This window comes from Epargyreus clarus, unplaced genomic scaffold (genome assembly GCF_041222505.1).
Source record: "Epargyreus clarus isolate Ecla_fem2 unplaced genomic scaffold, WU_Ecla_fem_2.2 ptg000033l, whole genome shotgun sequence".
Classification (NCBI taxonomy): domain Eukaryota; kingdom Metazoa; phylum Arthropoda; class Insecta; order Lepidoptera; family Hesperiidae; genus Epargyreus; species Epargyreus clarus.
The window spans coordinates 883,222-910,775 of record NW_027332238.1 but is presented as its reverse complement, the minus strand read 5'-3'; the positions used below and the strand labels follow the sequence as shown (position 1 = coordinate 910,775).

At 37.3% G+C, this 27,554-nt stretch overlaps 4 protein-coding genes across 4 annotated transcripts; 2 read left to right on the top strand and 2 right to left on the bottom strand.

The window, feature by feature from the left end:
- Positions 1–615: 615 nt before the first annotated feature.
- LOC140755443 (peroxisomal N(1)-acetyl-spermine/spermidine oxidase-like) lies at positions 616–22,472 on the bottom strand. The gene is made up of 8 exons (XM_073090702.1): positions 22,345–22,472; positions 13,604–14,183; positions 13,032–13,241; positions 12,463–12,679; positions 3,800–3,978; positions 2,129–2,390; positions 1,472–1,575; positions 616–921 (listed from the first exon to the last, which is right to left on the bottom strand). The coding sequence occupies exons 2-8, from the start codon at positions 13,774–13,776 to the stop codon at positions 684–686; spliced, it is 1,383 nt and encodes a 460-aa protein (XP_072946803.1). The 5' UTR covers positions 13,777–14,183; positions 22,345–22,472; the 3' UTR covers positions 616–683.
- On the top strand, positions 4,022–5,380 carry LOC140755322 (uncharacterized). Its single transcript, XM_073090515.1, has 2 exons — positions 4,022–4,073; positions 4,554–5,380. Exons 1-2 carry the CDS (start codon positions 4,022–4,024, stop codon positions 5,261–5,263), a joined length of 762 nt encoding a protein of 253 aa, XP_072946616.1. The 3' UTR covers positions 5,264–5,380.
- On the top strand, positions 6,371–9,376 carry LOC140755410 (uncharacterized). Its single transcript, XM_073090614.1, has 3 exons — positions 6,371–7,807; positions 8,017–8,145; positions 8,357–9,376. The coding sequence occupies exons 1-3, from the start codon at positions 7,201–7,203 to the stop codon at positions 9,022–9,024; spliced, it is 1,404 nt and encodes a 467-aa protein (XP_072946715.1). The 5' UTR covers positions 6,371–7,200; the 3' UTR covers positions 9,025–9,376.
- A 2,611-nt stretch (positions 22,473–25,083) lies between the features above and the next one.
- LOC140755360 (uncharacterized) lies at positions 25,084–26,037 on the bottom strand (the record flags this gene model as incomplete). Its single annotated transcript, XM_073090554.1, has 1 exon — positions 25,084–26,037. A coding segment is annotated over one exon (954 nt), but the record flags the coding sequence as incomplete, so codon positions are not given.
- Between the last annotated feature and the right edge of the window lie 1,517 nt (positions 26,038–27,554).

Below are 27,554 nucleotides of genomic sequence, written 5' to 3'. Positions count from 1 at the left end.
AATCTAAACCATTCTCAAGTCCCCTTGAACACACACAACAAATTTCATCAAAATCAGTCCAGTCGTTTAGGAGGAGTTCAGTGACATACACACGCATATAAGAAATATATCAAGATAAAGATATATAAAGATAAAGATGTGTTGCATCGACCGCGAAAAAAGACAAACTCAGCTTGTGCCACGTGCACTAAACTGAGTCATGGCGCTGATTTTCAGTTTGCTTACTATTGCATTATATGATGTTAAATAAATATACAGGTGATTGGTATAGTCCGCGCCAAACTGCTAGTCAGCTCTAATTTTGTTGCAAGCAGGTGTAGTCATACAATTTGCTATGGCGACGCGATTCATTTCTATATTCAGAGCGGACTATCAGTTTGGCGTGGACTATAATAGGTTGTTGAAATAATAAAAATATTTTATTTTACAAATCCATGTTTATACTTAAGAGATACTCAAATGGTAGGCAGTGTTATTGACCGATTCAGATGAATCAAATGCAAAATAATTGAAAAAAATCGGTCCACTAACGGCGGAGTAATTCGTGTACATACATAAAAAAAAAAGATACCGGCCGAATTGATAACCACCTCCTTTTTGAAGTCGGTTAAAAATTAAAGATAGGTTGTTACATAGAAAGAAAATTAAAGATAGAATTTTCTTCTAGATCGTTCTAGAATCTTTTAGATGTTGCTAGATTTCAGCAACATGTCCGCTGCTCTGTAGCCTGTATCGCTCGCACCGTGGACAGTTCCGTAGCGGGTCCTCTCCGTGGCCTCCCCAGCGAAGAGGACCCGCGGAGTACCAGCCGCGTCCAGCAGGGGGGAGCCCAGGGTCTCGCGGATGTGGGGGTGCTGGGGCATCTGCAGATTGTTGTAGGAGACGCTACCTCGCGTGTACGGGTTCGAGTACCAGGTGGACCTGAGGACAATATTATTTAAAAAAAGAAAGAAAAGTTTCATTTCGGTAATCATCCTTCTTCTTTTACAACAAAGAGCTCTTAAAGTGGTACAACCCTATGTGGTTCGACTCTGGCGGCACCATCGCCACACCTTTTTCTGCCGAATAACAGCAGTGTTAAGCGCTGCTGTGTCCTGGTTTGAAGGGTGGTAAGACATACTTTTCCGAGACATTCCAGCTTAGTCCTCAGGGGTAGCGGCATCTGTGGCAGACTCCAGGTGGTAACCTGGTCTTGTTTGGGGTTGATTGCAGATAGGCAGTAGCTACTTAACATCAGTCAACGGGTCCATCTGGTCTGCACCATTTTCATTTCAAGGTATATGAAAACATCGTGAGGAAACCTGCATACCAGAGAGATCTTTAAAAACTTTCAAAAGTATGTGAAGTCTAACAATACGCACTTGTCCAGTGCTGTGGACTATGGCCTATTACTCTTTGAGAGGAGATCCGTGCCCAGCAGTGGGAGTAATGGGTTGACAAACCTATCTAGAACAGATAAATGTAAAAGTACCTCAACATGCCAGTAGGCTGCGGCACGGTGACGTTGGCACCCATAAACCGCTGCAGCAGTTCCACTACTTTAGTCTTCACAACCTCCTCTGGAAGTGTTTCCACCTAAAATGTACAAAACAAGGTAATAAATACAAAACAAACATGGCGTCTTTTCGCAACTCGTGATAAGATGGCGCTACTATTTCTGAATCACGCTATCGATGTTTTCTCATCATCTCGTTTATATACAAGTTCTGAACTGACACTATCAGAGCATGGGCATTTGCCAAGCATCACCTCGACTTGGGACAAGAGCTATTAGGGTACCCGTTATGCGTTGCTGTGTTCTGGTTTGAAGTGTGGTAAGGGAGACAGACATACTTATCCGAATCGTTCCAGCTTAGTCCTCAGGGGGCGCATCTGTGGCTAACCTCAGGTAGGAATATCTAATCCAAAGTTGATTACAGATGTCCATTGGTGGCAGTAGCCAATTACCGCGGTCTGGTGTGTAACCACACATACCGCTGTCCTTCCCGTGGTCGCTTACTGAACGGTATGAGCTCCCTTGCCACCCGCGACCTCAGAAGCCCCCTTTTAGTCGCCTCTTACGACAGGCAGGGGATACCGTAGCCCTGTTCTAGTCCCAAGACTACAGGAATCTTAGGGTGTTGCTAACCAATTTGGCGACCTCTCCATAAGTCCACAAGGTTATAGTATTGTTAGAACCAAGCGGTGTAGACGCTTGGACAATCTTCCCCAACCACTTGTCTTCTTCTGGCAACTTCTTTTTGTCTTCTACGGTCCAGTAGAAGGCCATGTTGCGGGACCACCAGGGCTTGTCGAATGACAGAACGATCTTATCAAGCAACCCCATGGAGATCATGTTTATTGCTTCGATTTTCTCTTCTGGGAGTGGTGGGGAGAATAATGTTGTATGCCTGAAAAAATCCTTGTTTAAGCATTTAAAAACAAAGATGTGTGTTATGGAGTTTCTTTCGCCGCTTCTTCTCCACAACGAAACACCTTGCGAAATGGTGGTAGTTGGATTGACGTTCAAAAACTGCTCTGTAAAGAACCTATTTTGAATTTAAAAAAATGATTTGATTTGATTTAAAATATGTTGATATTATATAAGCAATTTTGACTGAATTTGTGATTATTTATAAAATCAGTCCCGGTCGGTTATAAAGCTAAATTGTCAATTGTGCTTCGTTTAATGGTTCCATACCACACTTCAAACCATAACACAGCAGCGCTACACTGCTGTCTTATCAGAAATCGGTGTGGCCATATTGACTGCGGTATTCTCCGGGTGGTTCTACCACTTTCATATACAAAGACAGATTTGCAAGCAATTTCTGCCATACTCACTAAGATGTACCGGAGAGGTCTACCTGTTCAGATATACCTGCGCAGGTACACCGGACTGTGTGTGGGAATACACCTGTGTAGTTTGAACCTGTGCAGGCGACCGGCGCGAGATCAAAAATCAATTCTTTCATCGTCTTCAATCGATACCATCACTACAGAACTGAAGACCGTACGGTATAGTTCGCGTCAAACTGCTAGTCCGCTCTGAATATAGAAACGAATCGCGTCGAATAACAAATTGTAGATAAACCGAGACGAAGACAGCGCGGGACCCTTCCAGGCACCCTCCGTTGTCAGCTCTCGCCCACGGGTACATAGCTGTGTTAGTATTCTCTTACGTTGCTACGGAATATATGCTTGTAGTTAAACGCAACAACTTCAGAATGGACTAGCAGTTTGGCGTGAAATATGCACCTGAACGTCCCTATATACGCTACCGATGTGCGGTTGATCTATACAGGCAAACCTGTGCTAAGCCATCCGGTAGACCGTTGCGTGTATGGATTACATAAGGATCACGATGGCGCGGTGTTCTGTTTACACCCATCTTAACAAGTATTGTTTTTTACGAGGGGGAAACCTTCAAAAGGTTCCCGGTGTCGTAGGAGCGACGAAGGGTTATGTGGGATTCTTACCGCACTATAACCCCCCCCCCCCCCCCCCGGTGGCCGTCCTCGGCACAGCGTAGAGGACTCCGAGATCTCCAACGGAACGCAACCGGAGTCCTCTTATCGCGGTGCCCCATCGGGCTCCGCCCAGGTGAGCTTTACGCTCGCCACACCGTCTGGTGCGTACGACGGTATGCGACCACACATACCACCGTCCTTTCCGGGGTTGCTGGCCGGGCGGTTCGAGCTCCCACTCTTGCCGTCCGCAACCCCGGAAGCCCCCTTTTAGTCGCCTCTTACGATAGGCAGAGGATACCGTAGCCCTATTCTGGTCCCCGAACTACAGGGACAACCCAACAGATACCTACCGGTCCTTCAAGACCCCCAAAGACACAGTGACGATCACGTTGGGCGCGGTGTATTGCTCGCCACCGCGGCACGTCACCACCACGTCGCCCGTGCCGACCCGAGGCCAGCTTATGCTGGTCACCTCCGTGTTAAACTTTATGTCCAGCGTTGGTAGACCCGGCCCGTTGTTGTATGTGTTCTGTAATTAAGCAGTCGTAAGATCCAAATTAACCTTTCAGAGTATGGAGATAAGTAGAACTGTTTCTCATGGGTTGCAGCTTCATAATAAACTTGGTAACTCCCTGGAAAGCATCTAGCTGGCGTTCATAGTAAGTTAGTTCATATAAGCACAGTATAAGGATATATACAGTATTTTAACTCGGCCCTGACCTTGAATTAGATACCTCCGGTTGCGCTGGGCACGGTAACGCGTTAGGGCTGCCTGCCTACAGTTTTTTAATTGCATCTGCATACTTGACTTTCTTTTTAATTTTTAGATTGTAAATGTTGTATTATTTTATTTAAACAAATGAATGTTATAGTAAATTATATAGAAAGTGTTGATTGAAAATGCATGTTATGTTTTTTAATATGTATATACATCACGTAATAAAAACTATTCTTATAATTGGGTACTTGACAGTTACAACAATAAAATATGAAATATGTTCGACATGATAGCTTATAAATTAACATAAATTATGCAAAATTTAGTTTACTTTTTAATACAATATATTATATATATATATAATATATATATATATATATATGTAGGATGCTCAATAGATGGTACTTTTGTAAATAACATAAGTTACGCTGACGACATGGTGTTGCTGAGTCCCTCAATCAAAGGCTTGAGACAACTACTCAGTATTTGTGAACGGTATGCGGAGGTCCACGGTCTCAGGTATAATGCCGATAAGAGCAAGTTACTTGTGTTCAGCGCAGGTAACAAGCGATACCAGTATATACCACCCGTCTGGATTAAAGGAACTCCGCTCAAGAGAGTATCGAAGTTTAAATATCTGGGACACTGGGTCGCCGCTGACCAGCGGGACGATGTAGACATCGAGAGGGAGCGTAGGGCGCTGGCAGTCAGAAGTAACATGTTGATCCGCAGGTTTTCCAAGTGCCATAAAAACGTTAAGGTCACACTGTTCAGGGCATATTGCCAAACATTCTATACCTGCAGCCTGTGGATTGATCATACGAAAAAGGCTTACAGCGTCCTGCGTGTCCAATATAATAACGCGTTTAGAGCACTTATGGGTTTGCCTAAATACTGCAGTGCTTCAGGAATGTTCACGGAACATAATGTAGATAATTTTTACGCTATAATGCGCAAAAGAGTGGCATCCCTGTGGTCAAGGGCACGTAAAAGCTCAAATACCTTGCTGCAAACTGTGGCAAACAGGTGGGACGGGCCCATACTGAAATATTGGATGTCGTTACATATGGCATCGTCACACTTTTGCGCAAAGTAGTATTCCTATGTTTAACTAATTTCGTGTATTTGTTACTAACACTAGTTATATAAGTGAAATTGTTACTAACCCATCTATGGACATATCCGAAATAAAAGATTATTATTATTATTATTATTATTATATAATATATATATATATATATATATATAATATATATATATATATATATATATATATATATGAGACTATATATTTCTGCCGTTTGGTGTAGAGACGATGGGGCCGTGGGGTTCTGACGCTCGATCTTTTTTTAAACACCTTTCAAGGCGTTTGATCGAGTGCACCCACGACCAAAGGGCTGGCGCTTACCTCGGGCAAAGAATTAGCTTTGCTATTCAGCGAGGTAATGTCGCCAGCGTTTTGGGGACTCTTCCAAGAGACAACAATTTGGATGAAGCTTATTATATTTAACTATTTTATTATAAGTATTTTTATAGCCTGTTTCATATATACAATATTTAATAATAATTTTAATCTATACTCCGATTCATAATTGGTGGTCCAAAATGTAAACAAAGGTGTTGACCTATCAAGAAAATACCTTTCAAATGGTAGTTTCTTATTTTTGACGATATTAAAATAATACAACGATAATAAAATATTGATCTAAATAAATTAAGATCAATTCTCATTTTCTATTATTTATATTACCTCATTCAGAATAGTCCCTCGGCGGCATATCGCGCGAACAAACGGATGCCGAAAGGCTGCTAAGCCACGCCCTAAGCCTTTGTAGCGCCGCGCGACGACGAATAAATATGACGCGTGCGTTGTGCAAGCAAGCCCTTCGTTTATCAACAGTTTCGAGTTTTATTTTGCGCGGAAATAATAAAAGTTGTAAATTGGTCGAAGAAATAGTTTTATTCTATTAATTCAGAAGAGGGATTACCTCAAATAACAAACTAACACCTGTCTACTGAACCAAAATTACAACAATCATACGTATTTTTTTAAAATATCAAATTATATTTATTTAAAACTAATCTTATTTAGTAGTAGTAGAAATAAAAAAAATATACTTCTTAAAAAACCATCACATCACCCGCTCGTCACCGTGGCACATTCACAACAGTGCGTATACCAAGCAATGACATTTTATACTATACCTCCGCCACGATGCGAAGAGAATTCATGTAAACAAACCGATATTAGGGTCATCAAAATTTTGGTACTGTAAAAATTACTATTATCCTTGTTTTCATTTTTAATTCAACAAAAAACTTCACAATTAAATTGTATCCATTATTTCTATACCTTATTACATGCAAAGTACTCTCACAACTTTCATATTGTTGCGTATAGACAAAGATGAATAAAATATCCTTATCAGTAAGTAAGTGAAAACCCTGTAAATAAGCGTATGCCAGGTAATAAGAACTTTTGGTTACGATTTTGAAAAATCGAAACAGTCCATCAAAAAAAAAGAGTACGTAAATTTCTTTACAACCCCACTTTTACTGCTTCATTTTAAATTAGCTGCATAATAATTGCTTTATAATCCGACTATTTAAAAAACACAATTGCGTTTCGTTTTATTTAAAGTAGCAAATAATATTTTTTGAAGTGTAAGCTGACATTTTAATTTATCCACTATTTTCGTAGTATATGATTAAATTATTATTTGAAAATAATTTTATTTATACTAATGTATAATATTTTAAATATAACTTTATAATAATAGTTCATTGTTACAAATACAAAAAAAAACATTTTGTTTACATTGACTGCTTAGCTATAACGAAACGCACTCTCCGAATTTGGTCGTGTTACAATGATGTTTACAACATGGCTGCTTACGATTACGAGTACTGTGCGTGTTAATATCTCTGTTATCCATTGTTATTTGTTTGTTAAATATTCCTGTTATAGTGTTGTTCTGTTATTTTGTTGAGTTTTTTTTGTTTCGTTTTGTTTGTTTTGTTGTTCTTGTTATAATGAGTGATTCCCAACCGGGTCCGAGTGGCCTGCAGAAGTTTTCTTCTCCAAAGAAGAAACGAGCGAGGTGTTCACTCAGTTCCTCGGAGAAAACAGTTATATGTAACATTTATAAAACTATCGAAGAAATGTGGCCAAAAGATACTTTTATATACAGTAAAGATGTCGCAAAAAAAACTGCAGAAACTGCCGGCGTACATTTGAGTACTGTGTACCGAATAATAAAAGAATATCGAACTCATAAACGAGTTTCGTCACCGACTCCAGCTCCTAAAAAGGGGACAATAATGGACAAATTGGACGATATGACCTTGAGTGGAATTCGTAGGAAGGTGCACATGTTATTCTTTGATAACGATCCACCAACAATTGAAAAAGTTTTAAATTTAGTGAACGAGGACGACAGCTTACCAAGCTTTAAAAGAACTACCTTTCAAAAAGTTTTAAATAAACTAAAGATTAAATATTTGAAACGGTCGAGACGAAGTGTCCTCATTGAAAAGGAAGAAATTGTGCGATGGCGCTTCTATTATCTTCAAAAAATGTTAAGGATGAGAGAACAAAGACGCAAAATTTATTATTTGGATGAGACTTGGGTTAACGAAGGTACATAAACAATTTTAACTTATTTTTTATATAGAATCAATCATTTCTGTATACTTATTGATCTTTATTTAAACAGTAACCATATAAATTATTATTAATAAGTAGATTAAATGTCATAATCAATATTTTATCACATCTTTGGCACACACTTTGTATAAAATTATTTATATTAAAATAATTTAAAGCAATAATATATTATTTGGTTTCAGGACATACAAAAAGTAAAATATGGCAAGAACTTTCCATTGAGTCTGCTCGACAAGCCTATCAGGAGGGACTCTCAACTGGCTTGAAAGCTCCATCGGGAAAAGGGAAGCGCTTGATAGTTGTACACATTGGTATGTTATCATCCTAATATTGTTAGCTTAAGATCACATAATTTTAGATGTGTGTTATCATGGAATTGAAAAAAGTTTTGTAAAAAAATAAACTCATGCATAGCTAATCAGGTTAACGTAAAAGTATAGTTTCTATGCCATATAGTCAATATATGATCACTAGACTGCTACATGTACTTTTCACATTTTAATATTTATCATTTTTTTATAGGTAACGAGGATGGATTTGTGGAAAATGCAGACTTAATTTTCGAAAGTAAAAAAGGTGAAGGCGACTATCATAGAGAGATGAACTCGAAGGTGTTTGAAGAGTGGTTCTCTAGAACTCTAGAAAAATTAGAACCAAACTCCATAATTGTAATGGACAATGCCCCATATCATTCTCGACGCTTGGAACGAGTTCCTTCTATGAATTGGTTAAAAAAAGACATACAAAGTTGGCTAACAGAAAAAGGTATCTCGTTCCAAGCAGAGATGATAAAAGCACAGCTTATCGACTTGGTAACACCTGAACGGGAAAAATACTCAGCATTTGTATGCGATACAATGGCGAAGCAGCACAACATTGAGGTATTAAGATTACCACCGTACCATTGCGAATTAAATCCTATCGAGTTGATATGGGGCCAAGTAAAAGGCCATGTCGCAGAAAAAAACAAAACATTTAAAATAATTGATTTAAAAAAAATATTAAGTGAAGCAATTAAATCTATAACTTCTGCGGCATGGCAACAATGTGTCAATCATGTAATTAAAGAGGAAAAGAAAATGGCAGAACTTGACGGCATTTCAGATAATGTAATTGACAATTTTATTATTCGAGTGACAGACAGTCCAACAAGTCCATCAAGTTCTGCCAGTGATGAAGAAGATGAATAATTTATTTATGATGGTATTCTTTCCCGTTTGATGTAATTCCCGTTTGACGTAAATTTGATGAATAATAACAACATGTCTGTAATTTTGAACAAGACTCTTACAAACTATAATAATTACAATCTGGAGTTTACTAATATCTGCATTCTCTTTATATATAAAAGTACTAACTGGACTAACCTTCGAAATTTCTTCAGGAGTCTTATTCAAAATCTATAATGGGCGGCCAAAAAACCTTAAGGATTTGTATTTTTACATGATGTATTACATACTTGTAATTTGTGCTATTTAATTTAATCATTTTAACCCGTTCATACATGTAATAATAGCTAAATAAATATGTACAAAACTCCAAGTTTTTATTTTTATTTTTAGTTACTACTAAACCAATTTCAATTTTATTTTCCAATCTACTCTGGGAATAGAGTATTTACTAACTTACAGTCTATTTATTCTCTTAGAGTCCAAATACGAGACGTGTACATATTGCCATGGAGGATATTAAACTACCATTACTCTAAATTACATTATTTTATTCATTCTGATTAAAATAGAATATCACACAGCATAATATCTAAGAAAATTGTATAAATTCACTTAATACGCATTTAAATGCTGATTTAAAATATATCTTGCGAGATTATTCTCGAAATCTAATTAAACTCAAGGTCAAATATTTATTCACAATATTTAATTCAAACCAGACATTAGGTATAGTGTATAGAATAGGATAGAAAATAACGGAAATTTTCTTTTATTTTACATAATATTATACATTAATAAATTGTGCTAATGAAAAAAGGTTATTGTTATATGCCCGTTATCGGTTGCTAAGCGACGATTGTTGGTAAACATTCTTCTTCCAATTTGGCTGGAGTATAGACACGTTATACGCCCGCTAACTTAAGAGAAAACTTGAGCGAAACTGCTTTGATAGCACACATGCACGTTTTTTATTTTACTTACCTTTACTACATAGACAAATGTTCTATAAGGGACAGAGCTATTAGAACAATGTGATAAAAAAAGACAACTAGTGTTTGACCTTGCGTTTCAAGTCTACGCAAACGTAAATATTGACCATGGAATATAGTGACCAATGATTACTTCAGTCAAAACGGGACATCGATTTTTTTAAGTCAAATACTTTTTACTTGAAAAAATATAGTTAAATACTAAAAAACACGCTTTTATGATAAAATTAACTAAAAAGTAGAAAATAATTTTCAATCTATGAATCATTTAAGGAAAAGTAAATAGTATAATTGTGGAAAAAATGTGGGGCGCTTTTTACAAAACTGGTAAATGGAGCACCCCATGTTTTTTTTCATAATTATACTATATACTGTTACTTAATTGACAATGGCAACGGTTCATTTCGGAGACAACGGCACGAAGCATCGGAAAAAGGGACTGTCCCGTTAAAAACGGGACGTATGGTGGCTATCCCATTGATCCGCATGCTTGTCAAAGACAATGAAATAATGGAACAGAAGGTAAAAAATGTCCAAAACTGTCGATAATAGTTTTAGTACGTCGTTTACGTACAAATGTTATAGTACAGTTTAACTAAATAAATAATTATTAAATAAAAATATAATTTGAAAGAATGTATCTATACAGATGTATCGACTGGTTTAAAATATATGATTTAAAAATAGTTTATATTTATTATCATAGATTAGTAAATATTACTCACTCCTAACAAGAAAATGTACCCAGTTTTGAGAATTGAAATAGTTCTGTAAAAAAGTTTTGCCACGTCTCCGTGCTAAAATGTCTCTAAAATATTTGAAATAATTATTTATTTATTATGTAAATTACGCAGTATTAGTTATTTATTCGTATATTTTCTCTAAAAATGTTTTTATTTGTCAAGAATTCAAAAAAAGAACTTACTATTAAGCCGTTTGTGGCTTATTTCAATTTCAAGGCGGCGAAGTATCTTTACTAATCTATGTTTATTATTATCAGTTTTATTTTACACACGACCATTAATTGCAAAGTTGTGTAAATTTTATAAATGTACTAGCTGACCCAGCAAACATTGTGTTGCCATATAAATAAAAAAAATGTTAAGGGTGAACAACCCTTATCACTTAAGAGATATGAAAAATAGATAGTAGCTAATCCTCAGACTTACTGAATATGCATATAAATTTTGGTGAAAATCAGTAAAGCCGTTTCGCAGGAGTAGGTACAGTAACTAACATTGTGACATGAGAATTTTATATATAAGATTCTAATTTTACCGTGGTCTTTTTGAGGATTAATTTCTGGCTATACAAAGATTATTTATTAAATTATGTTTAGATTAAGGAAGAAAGACGACCTTAATGATTGAAATATTTATTCAATTAAAGAAATTTTAAATTCCGTATACTATCCTATATAGATTTTATGGTAATATTTTTTATAATTTACCACAGGTATCGAAGGAAATTTAAAGATTAGGATACAGAATTTCCCATATATCGATTTTATTTTATTAAAATAAACCATAAAATGTTATATTTTGACTAAAAACACACTAATATAAAAATTAAGCAGTGGGATCTTAAACTATAACATACGACATATGAACATCGTCAGATTCAATAAAATGTCACTTCTGTTCTGTTGATCTATGACCATGCATTTTGCGTCTTTATCACTTTCATTGACAAAAACATACTTTGTCTCTTTCTGGTTACTCACGTAATCATGGCGGATCGAACACGAAAAATAAACGAAATTTAATAATTTCTCTTCATTTACGTGTGATAGGTGATTCCATGAAGTTTGTTTCTTTTTCGAGCATAATTTTTGCATTTACGCATTGCACAAGAAGGCATTTTGAGGCTTTAAATTCAAAATAATGACGTTCAACGTGTTCCGTGACATTCGTGTGTATTACTACGCCGCACGAGAGCGACTGGACTTGGCTGGAGTCGTTTTACACCACTTGCCGTATTTTGTATGTTTCAAGTTTTGCCCGCTTGTGGCGGATCTTTATATTTATAGATCAATGATACCAAGTGATTACTTACCTCGAGGCGAGTAGGCGTGGCTTGCGTTTCGTGCGTTTGTATGAAGATAAAATACTGTATATCCTTATACTGTGATATAAGTAAGTTCAAAGTAACACAAGGTGTCTCATCTTTATCTTTAGGAATGGCATCATAGCTGTAACTGACAGGGGGTAGGTAGGACTTTAATCCTACTATCATTTAGATGTAGTACCGTAGTTATAGTGGCCCTATGAGGTACCATAAAGTAAAATATATGCTCAACACTTCATTTTCTTAACCACTTGAAATAGGAATTTTGAGCAACATCTTTTAGCCGCGTCAGTACAGCTTATGTCTTTATTCACCACCTCGAGGCTCATAAACAATAATAATTTACTAATGAACTCCTCGACCCTGAGGAGTTCTTTAAAATTTTTCGAAAATTACTTACCAACAGTATCTCGAAGAATGTCTTGTATCCATGCCGATGCCAGCTGGCAAACTGGTCACCGTCGATGCACTCAAAGTCGCCTTTCGCGGTTATATCGTCCCAATCGTGCGACGCTACCGTGTTATTCTCTATTATGTTCATGTACTCGAGGAAGTTCTCCACAAATTCCTCGTCTCTGAAAAGGTCCGGGTGCTTCTCCGCCAGGTACTTTTTAAATCTGGAATAATGAAAATCATCAAGGTATACTGCGGTAAATCAAATGAGTTTTTATTCAGTTACTCGAATCGAGTCAAACGAATGGAGACGAATCCAACAGCTTAAAGGTCCTTTGTGGTTCGACTCCACCGCCACACCTATTTCTGTCATAACAGCAGTGTTAAGCACTGTGTTCTTGTTTGAAGGATGTGGTTAAAGACACACAGTATTCCGATGCTTACCCGCTAAGTTCTCAGGGGTAGCACGCATCTGTGACCGATCTAAGATATGAGTCTAATCTTATCTGTTGTTTACAGTCCATGGGCGGCGGCCGCCACTTACGATCAATTGGACCGAATGCTCGGAATACTCACTTTTTCGTCACAAACGCGCCGACCGACTCGTTCTTATCCGACTTCTGGGCTACCACATCGTAGTAGAACTTCATGAGCTCGTCTATCAGCTCCAAATCCTTCTGGGTGCCGTCAGACCTGAACACGTCGTAATCCAGATTCTGGGTGCCCACGCTGATGTTGTTCTGAACCGCCAGGTCGTATACCCTGCTGGGGTGCGTTCCTTGGATCCTGGATTTAAAGTTTGAATGGCAGACAGTTGAAATGGCAATGGTTTGAAAGTGGTAGACCTCTTTGTAGTTCGACTTCGGCGGCACCACCGCCACACCTATTTCTGTTATAACAGCAGTGTTAGCACTGCTGTGTTCTGGTTTGAAGGGTGTGGTAAGGGAGACGTACTTTTCGAAGGTATTCTAGGTTAGTCCACAGGGTTGTGGTAGTTACCTGGGGTTGATCATAGATGTCCATGAGCGGCGGCAGCCACTTACCATCCGGTGGACTGTATGCTCGTCTGCTACTCCTATATAGCCAGTGATAGTGTACATAACTATAAAATATCAGTGGTAACCCTGCGTGCAGTGCCGGGCGCTCACCACTCGGCCCCCAGCTCGACGACGCCGTCCCCGCAGCGCTCGGTGCGCACCCTGCCCCCCGCGCGCGCCGCCGCCTCCAGCGCCAGCACCCGCCGCCCGCCGCGCGCCAGCGTGCCCGCCGCCGTCGCGCCCGCCGCGCCCAGCCCCACCACTATCGTGTCGTACGCCGCCATCGTCGCCCTGCAACACACGCACGACTGTATCGATACCCCGCCGCGCCCAGCCCCACCACTATCGTGTCGTACGCCGCCATCGTCGCCCTGCAACACACGCACGACTGTATCGATACCCCGCCGCGCCCAGCCCCACCACTATCGTGTCGTACGCCGCCATCGTCGCCCTGCAACACACGCACGACTGTATCGATACCCCGCCGCGCCCAGCCCCACCACTATCGTGTCGTACGCCGCCATCGTCGCCCTGCAACACACGCACGACTGTATCGATACCCCGCCGCGCCCAGCCCCACCACTATCGTGTCGTACGCCGCCATCGTCGCCCTGCAACACACGCACGACTGTATCGATACCCCGCCGCGCCCAGCCCCACCACTATCGTGTCGTACGCCGCCATCGTCGCCCTGCAACACACGCACGATTGTCATCATTACGGTGTACAGTTCTGTAGTGATGGCATCATCATTTTCAGTCGATGCCATCACTACAGAACTGTACACCGGACCGTCCCCATACACGCTACCGACGTACGATTGACCTGTACAGGTAAACCTGCGCAGATGAACTGTCCGGTAGACCGTAGCGTGTATGGCTTACATAAGAATCCGTGTTATGGCTGCCATGATCACACACAAAAACAAATTCTAGACCCAAAACGGAAACACAACTTTATTTAGACTTTTCTCGACCTACAGAGTTTGGTTTAAACTATATATGAAAGTAACAAAACCGGGCAAGTAGCGACTTGCTTGCGTCGAGACTTTTTTTTTCATATAATGTAGGAGTAGCAGACGAGCATGCAGTCCACCTGATGGTATGTGGCTACTGGCGCGCATGGACATCTGTAACCAACGCCAGATAGGATTAGATATTCCTACCTGAGGTCGGACACAGATGCACCGATACCCCTGAGGACTAAGCTAGAACGCTTCAGAAAAGTATATCTCACTTAAAACACTCTTCAAACCAGAACAAACCAGCGCAAAACACTGCTGTTAATAGGTGTGCCGGTGATGCCGCGGGAGTCGAACCACAAAGGGACCTTTAAATTTTATTATTAATTGCATTAAATTATTTTTACCATTTTTGTAGGTACAGATAAAAGCTTGTTCTTAAAATATTTTCAAATTATTCATTACAAAATAAACTCATTTGATTACCAGCTAGTAAAATATTTTTTTTATAATTTTTTTCGATGCGCTAGTCGCGGAAATTAATATGCTATCAAAAACACTGCTTTTAAAAAGATCCAATTCTCGCCATTCAGTTCTTCTACAGTAAAAAGTTGTGAGATCCATGTAATACCAATCCAGCCAATTTATGCAGTCACTACTTAAGGGACTTTCTGTCTTAAGGTATTATCTCACTATCTAACCTAATAACATCTCATGGGACCATATCAATATTAAAAATCTTTTATGTTCTAAATAAATAGATTGACTTGGCAATCGTACTAAACAATCTAATTTAATTTAATATACATATACTTGTTAGATATATTGTTTTTTTATAATACAGAGATAGCAGACGAGTATGCAGACTGCATATTTGTAAGTGGCTACTGCCGCCTATGGAGATCTGTAATCAACCCCAGGATATAGGATTACATATTCCTACCAAATGCCAGCTACGGATGCACCGCTACCCCTTAGATTTAGCTGGAACGCCTCGGAAAAGTATATTTTTCTTATCGCACTCTTGAAACCAGAACTCAGCAGCGCTTAGCACTGCTATTATTAAGCAGAAATTAATTTAGCGGTGGTGCCGCCCAGCCGTGCCGCTTTTTTTGGCTCGACTTGGCGGACGCACTGCCGTGCCTCCAGATATTTTAAATCGAAAATTTAATTAAAATATTACTCTACAATTGTACGTGTTAATAAATAAATCGGGTGTAATAAAGTAAATTGTTAAGTTAAAAAAACTTACCTAATTTCCTAGTCTTAACTAAATCCGAGGGGAAGCAAAATCAAAAATTTTGAAACACCTCGAAGGTAAGTTTACGAATGAACGAATGATTGAATGAATCGATATATATACAGGTTGATAAAATCGATCGGTGGATAGAGTTGTATAATGTAATCATTCGCAGATAATAGGCTAACGATAGATCAAAAAAATGTCCAAGTTCGAATCGAACTCGCACTGAAGGTTCCTTATCAACAAATTTTTATCTATTTTTAACAGACTTCAAAAAAGGTCCTGTATTCGACCGCTATGTATGTATGTATGTATGGAAACTTGTATGTCTGCGATTTCCTCAGAAACTACAGATCCAATTTGAATGGAGTTTTCATTATTCGAAAGCACATGTCACAAGGAGTTTTTAAGTATAAAATACATTAGGGATTGTTTGACAGTTTTCCTGGAAAATCTGAAAAATCTTAATCCTTAATCGCAGTGGACAGTATAAAACCTTTTGAAGGATTTTTTTACTTGCTTTCAAATCTCACAACCGAATTTTAAACCGATGATCTGAACTTTTATACATGAGGTCGGCCACAAATGCGCCGATACCCCTGAGGACTAAGCTGGAACCCCTCGGAAAAGTATGTCTCCCTTATCATACCCTTCAAACCAGAACACAGCATCGCTAACACTGCTGTTATAACAGAAATAGGTGTGGCGGTGGTGCCGCCGGAGTCGAACCACAGAAGGTCCTACCACCTTCAAACAGCTGTTCTATTTGAAGTTTGTTATAGATGTCCATGGGCGGCTGTAAGCACTTGCCATTCGGTGGACTATTTACTATGAAATATATATCTATAGCAAGAAAAATTAATACATAAATGTAAAAAGTATGAATGGGACAAATTAATATGATATTTTGAGCAAATATTGCTTAAAATTTGTGGTTAAAAACCTATTTTCTTATGAAGTTTTTTACTTCTATTGATTGTTCCCCTTTTTGCACTACATTCGTCAATAATCAATCAAGCCAATTTTCTAATAAAAAATCAGCACTACATTATTAGGCATAATAATCTTCCTAAAATATTAAAACGTCCCGGTGCCGGGGGAGCTCAAGGCCGCTTATTTAGGAATAAATTGGCATGTCATGGCGTTTCTAGACATCTCTTTCTCTCTATTAGGTATTTATATCACATATTTCTTTCTCATGCTTTGTTAGCGTTTACCATAGTGAAAAAAATATCTATGGTTACAAGTACAACATAAATTAAATCATGAAATTCCAGATGTTACGTTTATCAGATAGGATAATATATTTTTTTATAATTTACAGTGAAATTACAATTTCGGTTTATAGTTACAACATAAATTAAAATATGACGAAATAATACATGTTTGCTTTTTACGAAATATGTATTGATTACCAGCTAAGAAAAAATATGTTTTTATAATTCACTTTATATACTTATTAGAACTAAACTTACCTAATTTTTCGTAATCCGAGGGAAAACAAAATCAAAAGAACGGAACACCTCTCTCGAGTAAGTTTAGGACCGAATGAATAACAGATTGATAAAATGGATCGCCGAACAGAGATGTATTGTCAAATAATATACAGATGACCCATTAGTTCACGATAGTCCAAAAAATTGGCCAAGTGTGAGTCGAATTCGCACACGGAGATTTGCGTACTACATGTTGATTTCCTTTTTTTTAGGATAATCCGCGCCAAACTGCTAGTCCGCTCTGAAGTTGTTAATCAGGTGTAGCCATACAATTTGCTATGGCGACGCGATTCATTTCTATATTCAGAGCGGACTAGCAGTTTTACATGGACTATACTTACCTATATTACGATCCCCATTTATTTTCGAGCTATTTTTAGAGTTCCGTATTAGTAGTTTCAGTATTTGTTGTTAAAGTAACCAACCTTAAATTAATTAAATATACTCTGTAAAAATTTGAGATATTACGGTTCCAGAGATAGAGCCCTGTGACAGAGGGACAGCGGAGACATAGCAATAGGGTTCCGTTTTTACCCTTTTGCTACAGAACCCTAATAAAGACACACTCAGGCTAATCCTTTATCACAATTGGTCATCTTTATATATTTCTTATGTGCGTGTGTATAATGTCACTGAACTCCTCCTAAACGACTGGATTGATTTTGATGAAATTTGTTGTGTGTGCTCAAGGGGACTTGAGAATGGTTTAGATTCACAATTTAGTCCGTGGGAAAAGGTTTTTTTAAATTAATTTTTAATAGTAAGTAGTTGTTGATTTTGTTTCTCATTGGATTCGACAGACTTCGCTACCATCACAGTTTCAAATATTCTATCTAATTTTCAAACCCGTAAGCGATAAGGGTTGTTTACCCTTAACATTTTTTTATTTATATGGCAACACAACGTTTGCCGGGTCAGCTAGTATAATATATTTTCGCACAGATCACCCCTTCCGCTAACTAGTACGACGCTAACTCATACAGTAGTATGAGACCCGTGGCAAATTTATTGCATGGGGCCCTGAGAAAACTCGTCACATTGTAATAGAGAATTTATTTTTCGCAGCATTATACTTATGTCAGAGATCTTTATGGTCACTTTTGAGCTCGCAGTCGTCATGCCGGGAGTCAGTGGCATTTTTCCAGTCCTGCTACCTTATAGCTACGGTACTTTCGATAGGTTGAGAGGTCTTTAATTAAAAAAAAAATCTGTGGCACTCGGAGACTGCCGCGGTAAAGCTATTGCATAGCATTTTTTATCAACTTATGCAATTACAATTATATATCTATTTTATTTATACAGTATGCAAAAAGTCATTAACCCGTCAACTGGCGTGTGCGCCCCGGGGCGCACAGATCGCTACTAAAAAGTATCACCGCTGTGCCGGTCGGAGTGGGGGGTGTTAGGTTTTTTCGTTACGGAATTTCTGGATTCGGTCTCCACGCTCAAGGCCCGCGATAGACGCTATGCAATAGCTTAAAAAGTGAAAAAGAAAAAAATACATTCAAATGTTAGATATATATTCAAATTATTTAATTATAGTATAATTTTAATATTTCAATTAATTTTTTCTTGTCATTTTCATGATGTGCTATTTTTATAATAATAAGTGCTCATTTATATAGTCACTGGCTGTATGCGTTACATGATTGTATGCATTAGCATAAAAAGAACGCTCTTGGCGGGTGAATTGTATTTTACGCGGGAATAATAAAAGTAGTAATTTGGTCGAAGAAATAGTTTTATTGTATCACAAAAGACCAGAATTTATTTTAAATAAAGTAAATTAAGTAATTCATAATATTTTATTTTACAATCCCATTCCCGTAAGATAATCAGATCGAAGACGTCATCCATCGCCAAATCGGGATGATGTATGAGATGCAGCAGCACCCTGGCCACGTGGCTACAGCTCCACTGACACACCGCGCACACACATTGACACCTTCTTACCATTCACTATGACGTGCTTTACCACGTGGAGAGATGTAGCTACCTAATGTTGAATTAAAGTTTTTTTTTTATAATATAGGACGCAGTAGCAGACGAGCATGCATCCACCTGATGGTAAGTGGCTACTGCCGCCCATGGACATCTGTAATCAAACTCAGATGAGATTAGATATTCCTACCTGAGGTCGGCCACAGATGCGCCGCTACCCCTGAGGACTAAGTTGAAACGTCTCGGAAAAGTATGTCTCCCTTATGTCTGTCCCCTCGACACCCTTCAAAACGGAACAGTAGCGCCTCACAGTGCTGTTATTAGGCAGAAATAGGTGTAGCGGTGGTGCCGCCGGAGTCGAACCACAAAGGGTTCTACCACCTTCAAATGTGACGGATTAGTGTAAACTTGGGGGAGAAAATATGCGACAGTGTGACACAGTGCGGGAATTATTATTGTGACATTGTGTATTGCAGTGGGAGTTACTAATGAGACAATATATGCCACAATGAGGAGAGAGGAGTTAATAATGTAACATTATGTAACTTAAATGTGACAAAGCGTGTCACAGTGTAAGTTATTGTGATAATGTGTGACACAGTGGGAGTTACTTTTTTTTTATAGTTTAACCTAACGATTAGGCAGACGTGCTACCTGATGGAAAGTAGTCAACGTCGCCTATGGACATTTGCAACACCAGAGGAGTCGCCAATGCATCGCCGGCTTTGTATGAGAGCTCTTATTGCACCTTTTTTGAAGAGCCCCATGTCATAGCGCTCCGGGAATACCTCAGGAGGAAGCTTATTCCACATCTTACACGTCCGCGGCAAGAACGTCCGTGCAAACCATAGATAGTAGGATAATATATCTATGGTGCAAACCGTTACTTATGTGACAATATGACATAAGGGGGGAAATAATTATGTGTCATATTTGAGGAGTAATTAATATGACAAGGTGTGACATTGTGGCGGAAAAGTGCATGAGACAAATTTTGTGTGTTTAAAAACCAAGGTTATCTAAAATAAGTACATTTCTGATTCTTTAATACTTTATTTTACAATTCCATGTTTCCGTAAGATAGTCAGATCGAAGACAGTCTCATCGACTGCCTGATCGGGATGATGTATGAGATGCAGTAGCACCCTGGCCACGTGGCTGCAGCTCCACTGACACACCGCGCACACAAACATCGACACCATCTTCTTACCATTCACCACACCATGCTTCTTCACCATATGTTGTTTTGTCGCTGTACTCGAACATCCGACATAATCACAGAGTTTACACTTCCTCATGGATTTATTATGGCTCTTCAAGCCTTTTTCATCTTCGAATTTCAAGCCGCAACGTTTACAGGACACATCGGAGCTGTCCTTCTGTTCAGGCTCTATATCTCCTGTATGAAATCCCCGTAAATGGAATTCCAGAGCTCGTTTGTGTCTAGCAATGTACTCGCATTTCTGACATTTTAACGGATTATCTGGACGATGAATTAGCTCATGTTTTTTCATGTTTTTCTTCGAGACTGTCCGATGTGGGCAGAAGGAACACTTGTACGGTTTAATACCCTGATGTACTCTCACGTGTTCTTCGAAGCACACTTTGTTATACGTGGTGTAGTCGCACATATAACATTGAAACGGGTTTTCTCCTCGGTGCATCTTCCGTATGTGTCGTGTCATCTTCTCTTCGTTCTCTGCTGTGTAATACCTGCACTCTGGACATCTAATACGTTTCTCTTGATATGTACCTGATTTGGATGTCGTCGGCTTTGCTTTCTTTGGCCTATAACAAAGATAATACAAGATGATTGGTTAAGCTGTGATAGCCTTTTTTTTTTTGTTCACGAGGGGGAAACATTCAAAAGGTACCCGGCGCCGTGGAAGCGACGCAGGGTTATGTGGGATTTTTACCGCACTAAAACCCCCCCGGTGGCTTTCCTCAGCGCTGCGTAGAGGGCTCCGGGATCTCCAAAGGAACGCAACCGGAGTCCTCTTAGCGCGTTGCCCCGTCGGGCTCTGCCCAGGTGAGCTTGACGCTCGCCACACCATCTGGACGTACGACGGTATGCGACCACACATACCGCCGCCCTTCCCGGGGTCGCTTACCGGGCGGTTCGAGCTCCCACTCTCATCGCCCGCAACCCCGGAAGCCCCCTTTTAGTCGCCTCTTATGACAGGCAGAAAGCTGTGATAGTCTAGCTGTTGTAATTCGGCCTACTGTTCGGGGGGTATAAGATGCAAATCTCAGGCACGCACCTCTAATTTTGCAAAGTTATGTGCGTATTAGAAATTTATTATCACTTGCTTTAACGGTGAAGGAAAACATCGTGAGGAAACCTGCATAGCTGACATCTTAAGAAAAAGTTGTCAAAGTACCAATATACACGTGTCCAGCGCGGTGGACTATGGCCTGATCCTTCTCATTCTGAGTGGAGACCCGTGCCCAGCAGTGGGACAGAAATGGGTTGACAACAATTGAAAAAAGCAATGAAATAGTAGTGTGTAGTTATTATAAGCAGTGTTTAGTGGTTTCAAATTTGGTTTCTCAATCTGGGGGTCTCAGGTTTGAATCCCAGGTATATTTAAATTTTTTGAATTCATGTGTGTATTAGAAATTTATTACTACTTTTGAAGGAGGAAGTGGTACTCTATGGTTCAATTCCGGCAGCACCACCGTCACACCTATTTCTGTTATACCGGCAGTGCAGCTGTTGTTCAGGTTTGAAGTGTGGTAGAAGATACTACTATACAGGATATACACAAAGATACTACTACACTATATGAGGCGTTCCTCAGTAGCAGCTGTGACCTCAGGTAGGACTGACATCCTATCTGGGGTTGATTACAGATGACTTACTGTCATGAACTATTGAATGTATAATGAATATCTTGACATAATTATTTCCATTGTATTAAATTATTTACAATCTATGTTGACATTCAATAATGATAGCTGTTACTTCTTAAGTGTATAATGTAATATTTTTCTCCTGTTTTAATCTAATTTAATTATATTTACACAGTCTTAAATATACTTAGTTTTAGTTTTATTAAAAAATTGCATGCCCACTGGGTAACTACAGAGAAATGTAAATCCGTCCAAAAACCTTGTAAACACCTGTATTATGCAATAAATACTGATTACTGATTATATGCTAGTTTGCAAGATTTATGATAATAAAAAGACGGTTTGCAGATCAACTTACGCTTCAGCAGCAGCGACAGCAGCTTCCTCAGACTCCTGTTTGACGGGAGGCTCTGTCGCTTCAACGGTACCATCGTTAACTTCAACAAACATCACGGAATTGTCTTTTTCCATTATTATTTGTTCTGAAAAATTACATATTATATAGTGTATTTTTAACACGCTTTTTAGCTTATTAGCTTGGGTTGTATCTTGTATCTACATTATGTATGTAATGAAATGAAATATATTTATTTTGTATAGCCCAACGGTGGCACTTACAAATTGTCAGTTACAATATTTCCTTAAACTACTACCGGATCGGAGCACGACCTCTACTGAGAAGATCCGGTAAGAAACTCAGCGGGTTTGTCTTTTTTAATTTGAAACATAATTATTCTCTTTTTCCCTTTTTTTTAAATGCAATTATTTTTACATATAATTAATAAAGCATTATGTACGTATGTATGTTTGTAATGGATTATTTGAGATCGATTTTCAGCCGTTTCTAGAAGCTTGATAAATTATAAAATTTGCACTTGTGTCAAGGACCGATGACAATGTAACAATTTGATAACAGTTTCCCATTATCCTTATTAGATTAATTAATTCCCCAATTTATGAGTTTGACACAGACTAAAAAATTAAATATAAATAATAGTCGAAAAAAACATGCTTTTATTGCTAATCGAACTAAAAACTAGAAAATAAATCAATCAATCATAATTAATCACCTCCATAGATTAGTAAAGATTACTCACTCCTAACAAGAAAATGTACCCAGTTTTGAGTATTGAAATAGTTGCGTAAAGAAGTTTTGCCACGTCTCCGTGCTAAAATGTCCCTAAAATATTTGAAATAATTATTTATTTATTACTTAAATTTACGAATAAATGACTAATACTGCGTGTACTTGTGTAATTTATTCGTAAATTTTCTCTAAAAATATTTTTATTTGTCAAGAATTCAAAAAAAGAACTTACTAAAATAAGCCGTTTGTGGCTTCATTCAATTACAAGGCGGCGAAGTATCTTTACTAATCTATGATCACCTCAAAATAAAATTATAATAAAATGCAAGTTATAATATAAATAGTAATTGAATTCAGAGTAAAAAGGTTGGTTATTATGATTGATTGGTTTATTAGTTTTCATGTTTATTAGTAGCATAATTGTTGTATATTGTTTTGCAGACAATCTTCGTATTATTATTTATGATTTACTGTGTCTTATTTAAAATCCATAGTTGATTTTAGTTATTTTAATATGACTACAAATATATAAGAAAACATGTTGACAATGGCAAAAACATATAATTAAATTATTCTTCTTGGTACAAAACTATAGAAAATAAAATGAGGTTTTAGTATAAAATAACTAGCTGACCCGGCAAACGTTGTGTTGCCATATAAATAAAAAAATGATAAGGGTGAACAACCCTTATCACTTAGGGGTATGAAAAGATAGTAGCCGATTCTCAGACCTACTGAATATGCATATAAAATTTGGTGAAAATCGGTAAAGTTGTTTCGGAGGAGTTCGGTAACTAACATTGTGACACGAGAATTTTATATATAAGATTATATAGTCTAGTGATTCATTTGATCTCTGATGTAGGAGATCTAGGGTTAAAATATAAGGAATATTTGAGATTTTCAAGTATTAGAAAATTGGAAATTAATAAAGACTTGTTGAAAACATAATTTAGAAAGATTTTATAAAAACACATATGAGTTATTACAAGTTGTGTAAGGTCTACCAATTCGCACTTGCCAGCGCTGGAGCTGTAGTCTGAGCAACTTTCCCTTTGATGAGGACTATGTCTAGTAAAATAATGGGTTGAGTACATTTTCCATAATTGTATAACAATACCATACGCATACTGCGCTGTCATTCTGCTTCAAGCTGTTTTTTTTTTATAATAATATAGGAATAGCAAAGCATGTAGACGATAAGTCTGATGATAAGTGGCTACTGCCACCCATGGACATCTATAATCAACCCCAGATAGAATTAGATATTCCTACCTGAGGTCGGCCACATATGCGCCGTTACTCCTGAGGACTAAGCAGGGACTCCTCGGATAAGTATGTCTCCTTTACCACACATCATTTAACACTGCTGTTATGAGGCAGAAATGGCGGTGTTGCCGCCGGAGTCGTACCACAAAGGGTTCTACCACCTTCACCTACTAGCTATCCTTCAAAACTTCACACTTTAATAATAAAATTATTTAGTAACTAGTATTTACCTGATATAAGGCGAAAAACTCAGTCTTGAAATAACTGTGATTTTCTTAAATCACAATTAATATAAGCAACACTGGCTTAAGCAAAGTTTTAATTTGACTAACTTAACGATTAAATTAATTAATTGATGTGTAAGCCACTTTGAAAACTCAATTCTTTAGGACTTTTATTTATAATAATACTTTGTTTATTTTATACAATCGAATTTAGTTACAATTTGACAGTTTTATATAATGACAATGACAGTATTACTTTTAAATATTTTGTTTCGACTCTTTGCCTTCTTGTATTTCGATCTAATTTCATTTAGAATTACTTTTGTTAATCTTGAAGTTTAAAAATTAAAACTTGATATGTAATGAAAAAAAAAATAATATCATCCAATTATTTCTTAGATTTTTATGAGTACTTAAAAAACAACAACTTTTACTTATGAATAGGTACTGAAAAATACGTAATTAAAAATGAATTTAAAAAGGAAATCTAAAATAATAAATAGTTACAACAAATAATTTATAAAAACACTGTTATTTTTTTCTCCGCCTTATCTAGTTCCCGGTGATAGTCATCATAGTCTGAAGAAGACAGGAAGGTGTATACTCTGCCACCTTCTTTCCGGTATCTTCTCTTACGTTTTTTCTTTGATTTTATCCCCTTCGGAGTGTGTTTATGTTCATTTTTAAATAAATCTTTATCCTTCTTAAATTTTGCATCAAATTCGCTCTGTTCTCCATTCCTATGCATATCTGAAAAACTTTTACGCTCATCCGAATTACTATGAATAATCATTTCTAGAATATTCTTCTTGTTTTCCATAGATAATGATCCATCTTTTTCATCACTATAGTTTTTTATGTAATCTTCATTTTCATCTTGTGTTTTTTCACGTATTTGATGAGCGTCTGCTATTTCCGCTTTCGAATTCTCAATTTTATTTTGATCTGTATTCGATTTAGTCTTTGATTCATTACTTTGTGATTTAGTTTGCTTTTCATTTGAAACTTCCGAACTGATTTCTTCTCGCTTTTTTATTTTTGAATCGCTGTATTCATCTGAATTTTTATTATACGCGGGGCCTTTAGTAAAGTGCTTATATTTCAAGCTTAGATTTTTTATTGGAGTTGTCACACTTTCCAAGTGTACAACAGTTTCATTGGCTGATATATTATTAGATGTATCTGTATTTTCGTCATCTCGTAAATCGCTTTTCCTTATTTCATATTTCTCTGTTTTGTCGCCTATATCCTGCACATTTTCATCATGTGTAGAACCATCAGTTATTCGTAAATTCGGTTGCAGGTGCAAAATTTTCTCGACAGCCTTTTCAGCAATTTTATCCGCTAGTTGGTCAAATTTCTGTGATATTAGAAGTTTGTCTATAAATTCATCTATTTTGTACTTTGTGTTATGACTGGCTGCAACGTGTAATACTTCTTCTAATATGTAAATCGCGACAATACCTTGAAAAAATTAAAATTGGTACACATTAATTTTGTTGACTTTAAGTTAGATCTTCAATCCATTATTCAGTGCATTGTGGAGCACACGTCTCCTTTCAGAGTAAGGGTATAAGCTTTAGTCTTCAGGCTTGCCAGAACAGCTGTGATCGGATTTAAGTGGTTCCTGTTCTATATGGAGTTGGTTACAGATGTCCATACCACAGTGACCTTACCATCAGGTGGACTGCATGCTCGATTGCTAATTTAATGTTTTAAAAAATGGTTTTTGCAGGAAGCTACCACATACATGACCTATTAGATTGTGTAATAATGATCTAATACTGAAAAAATAATTATTTAGCCTTTAAAACAAACTTACATTGTAATATCCTCGAATAAACCATTTGAATGCGTTTGATAAGAAAGTTTTGCGCATACGTTTACATGATAAACTTTATAGCTGCACAGAAATTGTGTAATTCAATAATAATTTGATACATTTTTTGTAACATGCAAAATACTTTGTAAACATTATAATTTAATGTTTTGTAAAGTTTTTTAAATCAAAAACTTATATTTGTGCGGAGAAATGAAACGATCTTTGTAATATATTATAGTTAATAAATTTGTACAAAAGTATCCGGCAGTAGTTTAGTTTCTTACATTTTGTAAAAAAAAAGGGTTTGTTATCGTGTTACGTTTATCGTTATAGCTCCTATAGTAATCATTATGTGCAGCACATAACTACCTGTCCATGAAGTACAGTTACAGTACAGTTATCTGTGAGACATTTTAACGTAAAAAACGCAAAATTACATGGGCATCGATCTGTTATCGAGAAAATAAAGAAATGGAAATAGTATATGTCGACGGGTGAAAGGCTATTTGCTTTAAGCGACATTTTGGCAACTTTACAGGAGAGCCATTTAAAGTTGAAAATTTTCGAAAAAAAATCATAACAAAATACTACTAAAGCTATTTGAATGAAATAAACTACATTGAAATTAATTTAAAATTATCAAGTTATTGATGTTAGTACGTAATGAATTGGCCTTTAAATTACAAAGATAATTGTCGCTTAATGTAAATTGTCCTGAAATACCTATTTTCCAGAGTAAGGAAAAATGCCTTAAGTGACTTCTTAGACCACAATCAGTGACTGGTGAAACCATTTAAGCGACTCTGTAATACATTAATAGAGCAAGCCAAAACGCCTTATGTCATGAAGTCCAACATAAATAGGAGGAAGCTATTTATCACAACAGCCAATTGAGATTAAAATGACGTGCAGGCTAAAATACTTACATGACATGTAATAGTGAAAAAGTAATGTATGATGTCACATGTTTTACTGATAATATGATCAGTGGCTGTTGAAAGTGCAAACTAGATCTGTAGTAATCACTGAAAATATTAGGAGCTTATAATGAATAATCTATGAAACATAAACAACAGAACATCAGTAATAGAATTATTTTTTGTATAATAATAGTCACCAATTTTGTATAATAATAGTTATGTTTTTGATTGAAACATTTTGTTCAA

Bases quoted from the DNA above. Each gene is read 5' to 3' on its own strand.
- LOC140755322 (XM_073090515.1), top strand. From the start codon at position 4,022: ATGGAGATAAGTAGAACTGTTTCTCATGGGTTGCAGCTTCATAATAAA. The intron at 4,074-4,553 runs GTAACTCCCTGG...ATATATATGTAG, and splicing joins GCAGCTTCATAATAAACTTG to GATGCTCAATAGATGGTACT.
- LOC140755410 (XM_073090614.1), top strand. From the start codon at position 7,201: ATGAGTGATTCCCAACCGGGTCCGAGTGGCCTGCAGAAGTTTTCTTCT. The intron at 7,808-8,016 runs GTACATAAACAA...ATTTGGTTTCAG, and splicing joins TGAGACTTGGGTTAACGAAG to GACATACAAAAAGTAAAATA. The intron at 8,146-8,356 runs GTATGTTATCAT...ATTTTTTTATAG, and splicing joins CTTGATAGTTGTACACATTG to GTAACGAGGATGGATTTGTG.
- LOC140755443 (XM_073090702.1), bottom strand. From the start codon at position 13,776: ATGGCGGCGTACGACACGATAGTGGTGGGGCTGGGCGCGGCGGGCGCG. The intron at 13,242-13,603 runs GTGAGCGCCCGG...CTTTAAATCCAG, and splicing joins GTCGAGCTGGGGGCCGAGTG to GATCCAAGGAACGCACCCCA. The intron at 2,391-3,799 runs GTAGGTATCTGT...GGATTTTTTCAG, and splicing joins TTGGGGGTCTTGAAGGACCG to GCATACAACATTATTCTCCC.